Source organism: Protomyctophum bolini, assembly GCF_963924005.1.
Source record: "Protomyctophum bolini genome assembly, chromosome: 7".
Classification (NCBI taxonomy): domain Eukaryota; kingdom Metazoa; phylum Chordata; class Actinopteri; order Myctophiformes; family Myctophidae; genus Protomyctophum; species Protomyctophum bolini.
Window position 1 is genome coordinate 25653678 of NC_137868.1, and position 11154 is coordinate 25664831.

At 41.2% G+C, this 11154-nt stretch overlaps 1 protein-coding gene across 2 annotated transcripts in view; it reads right to left on the reverse strand.

The window, feature by feature from the left end:
• Window positions 1–10743, reverse strand: part of LOC308319178 (sodium bicarbonate cotransporter 3-like) — a 48559-nt gene extending 37816 nt beyond the window's left edge. Inside the window, exon 1 of one of the 2 annotated variants that reach the window (XM_080769082.1) lies at window positions 10608–10743. In XM_080769082.1, coding sequence (XP_080625208.1) covers window positions 10608–10652 — 45 coding nt within the window. In that variant the 5' untranslated portion in view covers window positions 10653–10743. Of the gene's footprint in view, window positions 1–174; window positions 488–10607 lie in introns of those variants that run through there. The other variant, XM_080769081.1, reaches the window with a different exon arrangement.
• Window positions 10744–11154: the final 411 nt, after the last annotated feature.

Below are 11154 nucleotides of genomic sequence, written 5' to 3' on the forward strand. Positions count from 1 at the left end.
TCTCTTGCAGTCCACTCCAGTAGTCTTGCTACTGAGAACATTGCCGGTGTAGGGATTTAAGCTCAGTCTACCATTGTATTCAATTCATTAGAAGTTGCTCTGAAGAAGAACAATGATACAGCAATGTTAACTGTCTGAAATGTGTTATGTAAAATATAAAACAGTGGTACATACCATAGAAGCTGCTCTGACCCTCCTATGATTAACGATATCTCCCCAAAAGTCCCCCATGTCTGGTTGATCCTACCCAGCAGCAGGAAACAGCAGTCTTCTCTAAACACTGCTTTCCAGCAATTTCAACCTTGCTAGTACTGGTACTTCAGAGGTAGAAACACGCAACTAAATTATTCCTACAAAAACAAGTAGGAATCCTCCTAGTCCTCAGTAGGAATCCTCCTAGTCCTCAGTAGGAATCCTCTTAGTCCTCAGTACTGGCAAACTGTTTCAAACCTCAGCAAGTTTACTTCAGAAGGAAAACAGCTCTGAGCTATCTGTTCCGCCCAAGTCAACGCAGCTGCGTAGTTGCATACACGTGGGACCCGTGGGTGCATGCTGGAGTAAATATTTAAGTTATCAGGTGTTACATCCGTTGCCAGAGAGGATCAACTATGATTTATATATTTATAGCTGCGTGTGCAATTCTGTGAGGCTGCGAGTGAGCAAATCACTACACAAATAAGGAACAAATAAGGAAAAGGGGGGCAGGACCATGACATGTTGAACATTATGCTCTCTTGTCTCCCTGTATGTTGGAACACAAACACTCAACATTGTCCATTCATTGTCAATGGCATTTAATTTCTTAGTACAAAGTTTGTGTTTGCACACACACTAAAAGCTGGACATAGGTCACCCCTCAAAAATAAAGAATATAGCTGCAAGCAGCGATAACAGGGGCCAAGCAATACGGGGGGAAAACAAATCACACCCGTGTGAACTGAGCGTTGCAGGCTGCTCATAGTGCTCAACAACACCACTGGCTGGCTGCAGTTATAGGCCCTCATTTATCAATCGAGTGTAAAATCTGCCTCAAATTAGAGTGTAAGTTTCGTAGTACACCCACGTCGCCACGGCATTTATAAAGTGATCGCAAACAGCTGATCCTTCCTTAATTTCGTTCCGACGTTAATAAATGTGACGGCTGAAATCTATCTTGGCACGCCCTATGAAATCAAGCCTCGCCCTCGTTTTTGCGACATGAACAACTGCAATACGACCTGGAAGGCTGGAAACCATGGTTATAGGAAAGAATAAGTTTCCCCCGTGCCTTGCCCCCCTCACCCCCTCTCTCATATACACACACACACACACACACACACACACACACACAACTTGCAAGCCCAACTAACTGGTGTGTTGTATCTTAAATAAATAAAGAACGAACACCTGTATGAATTAAATAAAGCTGTAGGCCTACCCTGTCTGTTTCCCTGTCACCTTGCTTGCCTTGCTGTCATGTCCACGCATGCACCTCAAGGCTACATGACACATCGCATCGCCATGAATGGAATACGTTTGTAGGCTGGCCTATATTAATTTTACCCATTCGTGGATTTCGTGCGCAGTGCACTGCTGTGATAAGTCCTGTGGGTGAGTGATGCCTGCATGAGAGATAGGCTACCATGTCGTCAAGGCAGTCCTAATCAACGTTTATGGAGTGATTTGATCATTGATGAACAAATCATAAACATATGGATGAAGGCTTGCATGTGTGCTGGTATGTGTTGGCGACGCACGCCGCAGTCCCATCCTCCCGAAAATGATCTCGCTTTTATGTGAACTGTCAATGCAATTATTTAATTGATGAATGATTAAGCCCCTTACGCCTATAGCCTGCTACAATTGCAAATAGGCAAGCTGTATGCTTGTCATTGTCACTTGGAAATAAAGGCGTGCAGTCTTTATGCCCCTTTTTAGAATATCACAGTGATTATATAGGCATCTGATGTCACGCTCATGCCGCATGCACTCCAAAATCATCTCACAAGTGCGCTCGCATAACTTTTGATTAAGCACAAACTAATACATTGTAAACATGTTATATTGTTTTTAATTGCGCGATTTTAATTATACTTTTTTTACATGTATATACATACAGTTTTATATTAACATTTTAGGAGTGAAAACATATGTTTAGATGCCTGTGCCAGCGTGTCAGCAGTTCAGACAATGCTGCTCCGCTTGTGTACGACAGAAAAACAGGACAAAGCATACGACAGCTCCCGAGTCCCGACCAGACGTGATTTTTGTCCTGGCACAAGTTCAATTTCAAGCTTTGGCGGAAATGGTAAATGCCGACAATTGCGGTAATTTCGGCGTGCACCCATATTTTGGCGTACGCACGGTTGATAAATGATGGCCATAGTGCTCAGTGTGAATGGCCCTTTTAGGCTGCTCAACAGTGCCACTTAGGTCACCCAGCGGTATTGCAGAGGCTGTTCGTATGACAACCAGACACTGTCAACACTGTCAGTTGAGCTGTTCCTGAAAGCAATTTCCATAAAAGTGCAAAAACACCCACAAAATTTAAAAAGTTGAATTTTATGTTATAGGTCCTTTAATACCGTAGCTAACCTAACATCAGTAAAAATATTTTAAACCTATCCATAACCCAAAAAGCCCTGGTCGTTTGTATCTAAGCAGGGTGACATAGCCCTAGGCCTCTACCTTTCGGGAAAAAAAGAAAAATAAATCGTTTGGCCTGGAGCGGCGACAGAAGAAATTATTTATAATTGATCTAAAGGTCAAAAGTCAAAGTTTGCATTTTCATTTGAGTGCTATAGCGCCACCCTTTGGCCAATGGTTGTGGGCTTTGCGTCTTCACCGTTTGCCAAAGCTAAACCTATTGCCAAGTTTCATGAAAACCGACTGCACGGTTAAGCCAGAACTGCAATATTTATTGGTACATCATTGTAGTTATAAATCAACCCTTCACTAAAAAGCTACAGTTGACAGTCCAACAGTTGAAATGAAAGTTTATTCAATATCAAACATATATTATACTATTAAATTACTGTCTTTCAAAGTAATCCTTTAAAAAGCTGGCATTGATCCGTAATTAACGCTCCGGATCAGTCTGTGCAGTCAGTCTGACATTAAACAGTAAAAGTAAAGCCTAGTAGTGCATGCAGTATCAAGAAGAGAATAGTCAGCGGAACACATTTGAACCACAAATGTTACACAAGTTTCTCTTTCAGTTGTGACTTTGCAACAGCAATGATAATATTACAGCATAGAGCCAGTGAGCCCACACACTGAGGATACAGTGTGTGGGTGTGAGACTATCATAACACAATACTGCCTGCTACTTCATACAAGTTTATATTCCATCCAGAAACTGCACTTGTTTTAGGGTTCTTGTAAACTTGTAAAGGGAGCAAATTTCAAGACATTTTACATTTTCTAAATAACCTTAAGGACTATACAGATTTTATTAGGATTACTTACAACATGCAGACAGACAACCTCTTCCACAGTACACACCCTCTCACTCTAGTCCGGCAGCTAACAGGTTTCTTTTGTTCAAAATGGGAAATTTGTGGGAAATCATTTTTTTATTGGCCTATAATATAGTCTATATTCATGATCCACTTGCTGACCGGCTGTCTGTATTGAGCAATTTTTTATAGGAGGATGTGAGACCATAACATTAACATCCTATTATATGGCAAGATGTTCACATTTTCATTATGCTCCAGCTTTATGTACATGATAAACATTATAAACCCCTATAAAACAATGGCTCAATGCCGACAGCCGGTCAGCAAGTGGATTTATGAATGTATGTATAGACAATATTTTAGGCAAATAAAAATAAACTATATACCAAATGTCCCACTCCACACTGGCCGGACTATTCTACCTCTCTCAGGTTTCCTCTAATTTTCAAAAGGTCTGTCTCTCTCCACCTGGTCACATAGCATTCCCCCCTAGATCTACTGGACTTAGTGTGGACTGTGGACAGTGTCAGACCTGCACACACAGTACAGCATTTCATCTGATCTCTTCCAGAAACACTATGAAAGCTTCCAGCATTATCAGTATGCTACTCTGATCCTGTCATCACCATGTGAAGGGGGCATTGACAAGGGCCCAATCCCAATGCACCCCTAACTAAAATGTCCCCCTTGTGGACCAATAAAGAATTACTGACAATTAACCAAACCAACTCTCATGTCTCTTTATTTTCATTCTCCACCAGTTTCACTTGAGTAGCTGTTTGCTGCCGGAGTGCAATGATATGAGACTTTTACATGGACAGAAACTTAAAGAACATTAATTAAGTGAATTGTAGGTTGAGTCAGAGTACTGAACATCCACCTTATTTCTTTGTGAAATGATGTAACTCCAATATGTTTATTGCATATTGATAGCCTACATATCAGTCCTAGGACATGGAAAAGATGAATTCACATACAGTATTTTAAAGAGACAGTATATAATAAGTCAATTACATTATACTAGAGGTTTAGGCTGCTACGTGGCCCTCACACTCAGACATCACACCGCCAATCCAAGTTATATGCCCATATATGAAAATCTCTGTCAGTCCTTGTCCCTTTTATGCCCATATGGAGATCTGACTGTCAGTTCTTGTCCCTTTTATGCCCATACATGGATATCAGTATTCAGTATATGCCCATCCCTTTGCCCATATATGGAGCTGACACTCCGTATTTGGAATCAAGTCAACCTCATGGTTATGGGCCCCCCTTAAGCCAATTTGAATATATAGGATGGGAACTAGAACAGTATAGTGATTCAAAGATTAGAATAGAAAACTGTAACTCTAACAGAATTATGAAGCAACCAAACCATGTGCACACAAACACACTATAAATATAGGTTGGTTACCTCAGTCCAGAATGTAAAAACATTCTTTAAATTTAAACCCAGAGCATAGCTGTGGCTGGTAATACCCTTACTGTAATACAGGCTCTTTGGCAAACATGCTGAAAATTATAATTAGGCTGCAATCAGGCTGCTCGTTTGGCGAATAACGACTTATGTTACATATTTCGTGTAATGTTATACATGTTTTGGAAAACATATTTTATTAACAAAATCAATAGCCAAAAACAATGCATAGCCAACAATTTTTCCATGACCATGGCTTTGATCAATTCCAGGACCCTTGATTCCAAACCTTTTCCAGAACTGGAAATTTCATGCATAAAAATAATCTAGAAATACTGGCCTATGCTTGCAACCAAATGTAGTATCTTTCTTCATACTTAAAGGAGCATTCAGTGATTTGGAAAACCACCCAGTCCACCCCGGTAACAAAATGTGCACATGCACACGCTCTACAGTGGGGGGAAGTGCAACAGGCCAACAGCATGTGCACCTAGGCCCGCCCCCACTCGATCATGATTGGAGGAAGGCCCCTCTCATCCTGATTGGATGAAAGCTTTGCCACCCGCCACCAAAACTGAAACTAGGGAAGTACCCTCACTAAAAACGCCGGGACAACGCTCCACACGTCCCAAACTCTTCTCCCTTCTGGCTCCAAAACTGTGGAATGCACTTCCCATTGCAGTCAGAACTGCAGCATCACTCCCAATCTTCCGCCGTAGTCTGAAAACCCACCTTTTCAGACTCCATCATGGCCCATAGCACTTACCCCACCCGCTTAAGATAGCATTTCTGTAGACTTAGATAGCATTTGATACAGACTTATAGCATGTTATGTAGACAGCATAAGTGCATTGTATGTAGTCATAGCACGTCATAGTACATATGTATAGCATAGTAGTAGTATAGATGTATAATTTATATGTATAGTTTCATTATATAGATATTCCACTGTTACTTTCTTAGCTTACGCATGTTTCATGATAAATGTTTTTATGTGATGTATTCCCATGCTTTTTTGTTCTTGCTTAATGTAAATCGCTCTGGATTAAGAGCGTCTGCTAAATGCCTAAATTGTAAATTGTAAATTGTGAAATGACAAAGTCATTGAGCACATGACATTCAAGTGCTGTGGATGATATAAAACATTTGAAAAGGGAAGGGTGACTGCTGTTTAAATCACAAGTTATGAGCTTTCTATCTAGCACCTCTGCTGGAACACTCCATCATCGCAGGTCCTGTTTACACTGCACATGTGCAAACCTCCCGCAGGAGACCGGGCCACTCCATGCACATTCCTCTTTAATGTTTCTAGCAGCCTAGTAGGAAAGTCTGTGAAATATTTCACGTAAATTGAACGCTGTGTTCATGAATCTCATGATTTAAGGCTTTTTGGCATCGACCGGGTTAACGGTGCCGGAGATTAGCTGTTCACAGACAGACGGACGGACGGACACACGGACGGACAGAGTGCAAAAGATACTCTCTCTCTCCCCATGCCTTCGGCCTGGTGGAGACAATTATGCTTAACAGCTGAATTGTTAGAACTCATACTGCCTTCCGAGATAGAATAAGATGATGCAGACCAGTGAGACTAGGGGAGGGCGGGTGGGGGGGTGACAGAGAGCATTCCCACCACACATGATACACCACTTCTCCTGTGACTCAGTCCTCTTAAACCCTACCCCACCAGCTAGCCGAAGAGATTAAAAAAGATAGTTTCTTAAAGCACATGCATAACAGTATACTCAAGTGGTTGCTTTTACGGTCAAATCTGTGTGAATGTGACACTTTTAATACAAGTCACTAAAAGAAAAACTAAATCAGACAATTTCACCACATTGCTTCAATTGTAAAGCTAAATAAAACAATAAAAAAACCAGGTCGGGTTGTAGACACAGTCACTTTACGAGGAACAAATAACTTCTTCACCTCATGAAAACCTCCGCCACCATCCAGCTCGTGTGAAAGAGAGGGCATGTGTTACGCAGAAATGAATAGCTGTACCACTCTCTGTGTGCCGTGTGAGTATGTTTAATTGTCTGTATTGAGCACCTCCGCTGCTTTGAGCCCTGCTTTGTCAGGCACAGGCCAGACAGCAGGCTCAGTTGCTGAGTTTCAACCAACGCAATGACATACTTCCTGGATTCTAAAGCTCCTTTTTAAAGTCAGGGTTAGAGCAGAATCCAATCACCTTCCTCCACCCGCTTAACAGTACGCCAACTAAAAATGAACAGATGAAAGCCAAAATGAGAAATTTCAAAAAGGTAATAATTACCCAGAAAGAAATATGAAAATTGGAAAACAGGACCCTCCAACTATACCGAATTCTCAACTTTAGGCAACAATTTCCACTATGTAGCTACAGTAAGTCCAGACTATACATGAAATGCTAAACCATGCAGCCACTGTGAGCTGTCGGAGTCAGACACTTTAAAATTTGGAGTAGCACTGATGTGAAAAATAATTCTAACAAAAAGTCTGGTGTTTTATTGCATGCCAAATGACAAGGAATAGTCAATAGTCTCCGTCTCTGATCATTATACAGAGCCAACTTTGAATTTTGTGCTCACTGGTCAGTTACCAGTAACAAACTAGGCAAACGTGTGGTCAGTCACCAGTTACAATTATGCAATAGCCATTCAATTAAACACAAAGACTATGGGTGCTTGCACACTGCACAATTTTGGACTCCTGGCTTATACAGTATTACATCTCATACCATTTGTCCACCTTGTCAGCCTAGGCAAGTTGAACTGAGTGAGTCTACCTGACACAATGTGCAAAACTGTCCAGAAAATGTTTTACCACATAAGAATACAAAGAAATTAAATTTTGGACCAGGTCTTGACTTGGCAGAACAGGACAGCATGTGTTGGCAATTGCATTGCAATTCTCCTAGAGGGCTCCACCATTTTTCACAAAACTGCATTCACATAGTAGATAGGGATTTATTTCAGCTTTAAACATAATATGAAACCTGTAAAACCGCTACAGGAGTACATTTTCCAGTAAAGGTAGAATTATCTGGGGCACCAGCCACACTGCATGCCCAAACTTTGTGACACTTTAGCTACGATGTGAAGCTGCAGCATGGGAAGATAGGATACTGACTTACTGAGACGGCCGATATTGCACAGTGTACTGTGCATTGTGCAGTCATCATCATAAGAGTGAACAGCCCCTACTAGTAGTCACTCTGATCTGCTCTTTGCACCCAAACAAACAGAACTTTTGAGAGAGGAAATGACCATAATGGGGTCACCATAATCAGTAGGGTTCATCTTGCCCATAGGCTGGATCACAAGTCTCTTGAGTCTTGCCTCAGTCTCGTGTATCCTCCCTCTCCTCTATCCTCTGAAAGTTCAACTCAGTCCATCATTATTATGACACTCATGCCAGCCAGGTCTCTTATTCCTGCTCCAAGGAGTGAGGATTGAGGATTGGGAGGCATCTCTGAGGAATTATAAGCAATGAAACATGAGCGTATCCTTCCAGGAAGACTTCCAAAGCTGAAAAGCATGATGTTAATGACTCTGGCTTTACAACTGGAAATGTAGAGCAACTTAAAATGTGGTTAAAAATGTTCTTTGAATGACATCAATGAGTAGGGATATTTATGTGTAAACATAGTCATGGAGGTGGGGGTGCAGCTCAGCTGTGTATTGAAATGAGAAATGTATGACTGTCTATCATCATCATTCAAGTGTTGTTTTCCATGACAGCATTTCTATCTTGCTACTTTATTTTCTGCAGCGTCACTGAGCAGTATGGGTGGGAGAGACTGACAGTTTTTTTTTTTGTTCCCCTTTTGCTTTTAATAAAAGGGGATACACGATACTTGTAGTCGTACACGACTACACGTATCGTATAGCCATATAAAGTTCTGCGACTGCCCCGCTAGCAGGGCAAGAAATAAACATATTTTTTGATGTGGAAATAACACACTGAACAAAGCAGTGAAATGTTTGCAGAACTTCTTTTTCTTAACCAGTTTACATTCTAGCATAAGGTACAGCCTTATATTTCACCAGAGATCATCTGGCCACATTAGTGTAGTTCTGCTGATGTCAGGGAGCATCACTTGGGAGGCCTCTCTAGAATTGGTTTGTACACACGTGTGTGTGTGGTACAGGACAAAGGTATATGAACAGAATCGATTTTGTTGAAAAGAACAACTCATCCAAATCCAGAGAACAAGGATTCAAACCTGTGATATATTTAAGTAGTAATAACATTTAGCACACAAACACACTTTACTTCTGAGTCAAAGCAAGCTCCATTCGTTTTTGTTTATGGAATTTACGTCATCAACAACAACATACTGTACTGTAAGTTTGAGTCTTATTTGTATACATTTCCAAGCTTTGAGAGATAGTTGTTGATCTTCACAAACATTCATGGGACAGTCTCAGACCACAGGAATAACATGAATTCTTTGACAAAGCCATGCCCTGCTTTAAGAACAATACAAGTTTGGCAACACCATTATCCAGGAATTCAGTCCAGTTTGCTTGGCATTAGAACAGCCACATCTGTTAATGATACAGGCGGACTATAAACACAGTAGAATGGATGGGGTGGAGGGCCTGACTAGAAGGAAAAAGCTTGTCCACACAATGTTTGCCGAAGACACAGATTAGATTAGCCAAGATATTAATAGAGAATAGATGGGATAGAATCTTGTGCCGTGCACATCGTCCTTATGTTCAGGGAGATGAAATACCAAATATAAAAATGCAACTTCAACCGTACATACATCTGGAATAAACCTCACAGTTTAAAAATAACAAAGTAAATGAGAATTAGCCCAGGTGAATGTACGAGACTGACTGGCGACAGAAAGATGATAAACACTGACTCAAATGGCCATTCCTTTGAAGCCATCAACATGAGCAAATATCACAAAGGACAGAGAATAAATCCCAGTGTAATAAGAGTATAATGACAGTTGTATTTGAGAACAATTATGTTGCTAACCTAACAATCTCCATCATCTCGTCCTGTCTGCAGTGGAAATTAGACCACCATGGTTAAAAGGTCACACTTCTTGACATCTCTACATAACTGGACCAATGATGAGAATGCACAGGGCCTACAATAGCCATATGGATTTGAATTTAAAAACTTTACAAAAGCCACAATACTAAAGATCATGGAAAAACGTACAACAAAATGCGGTGTACATTTCAATAGAGCAAAGCATTATATATAGAGGACAGGTTTAGCTCTCCAAATGTCGTACCCAAGACAAGTGGAAGAACGAACACAGACAGTGATAAACTTGCCTTGCCCATGCAGATGCTCGTGTAATCTACAAATTGTAATCTACTCTAAATACTATAAAAGCACTATGTGATTAGTCAGGCACCAGTCAGAGCGGAGCACATGTGCTCTCATTGTCTCTCAAACATCATTTGCCTGTATGAATCACCCTTTCACAGAAACCCGGCGATAACCACTTCCTGGCATAAGCATGGTCCCCAGGCAACAAAGGGCAAAGGCAAAGCTACATTACTCTTCTTTATAACCTCCATCTGCTCGTCCATCCAGTTAATAAGTTAAACTTCACCAACACTTCAATTTCAACTGGGACTCCCAAGTGAAGACCAGACAAGTCCATAGAAAACAATGCGATCTACTCAACTCATCCCTTTCTTCTTTCTTCCTATTCGTTGATAGATGAGAGGCTACTAAAGGGAAACGCTAGCCATCAGCTAACAGGTAGACCGGAGGAAAAGTAGTGAACCTACTGATGTCAGGAGAGGTCGCATCTGTTCGCTGGTATCTTCCTCCATATATCTTCCCCTTTATTTCTATCCTCTGGAAGAATTAGAAGCTGGGCACTGCCAAATTCCCCCTTTGACGTGTCACCCACCTCCACTACTTTACAACTGCTTGGCAAATATAAGTACAAATTAAACCCGCCCCGTTTTCTGAGCGACAGCTGTAGTGTCTCCTTACATTGAAGCCGTTGTTTCTCTGTTGCCAAGGGTTGGTTGGGGGATTAAAAGGGGCGGGTGCTGTGGCCTCGCCCAGGCCAGCCTGCTAACAAAGCATCACATCCTTCATCCTTCATTTCATTCAGTCCGTTGGGTCTTTCTCTTTCCCATGGGTTACTCTACTCAGTCTACTGTCTACTCTGTAGCCCAGGGGGGTAGGGAACATTATACGGGTGTCAACGTTGGCACAGGGGATGGTGATCACTGGCACACTTTCTTTCTTAAATTGTATCCAAAATAACTTATAGTCAGTTAAATTATGTTGTAAATTGTAATACATATACAAATTACATCCTGC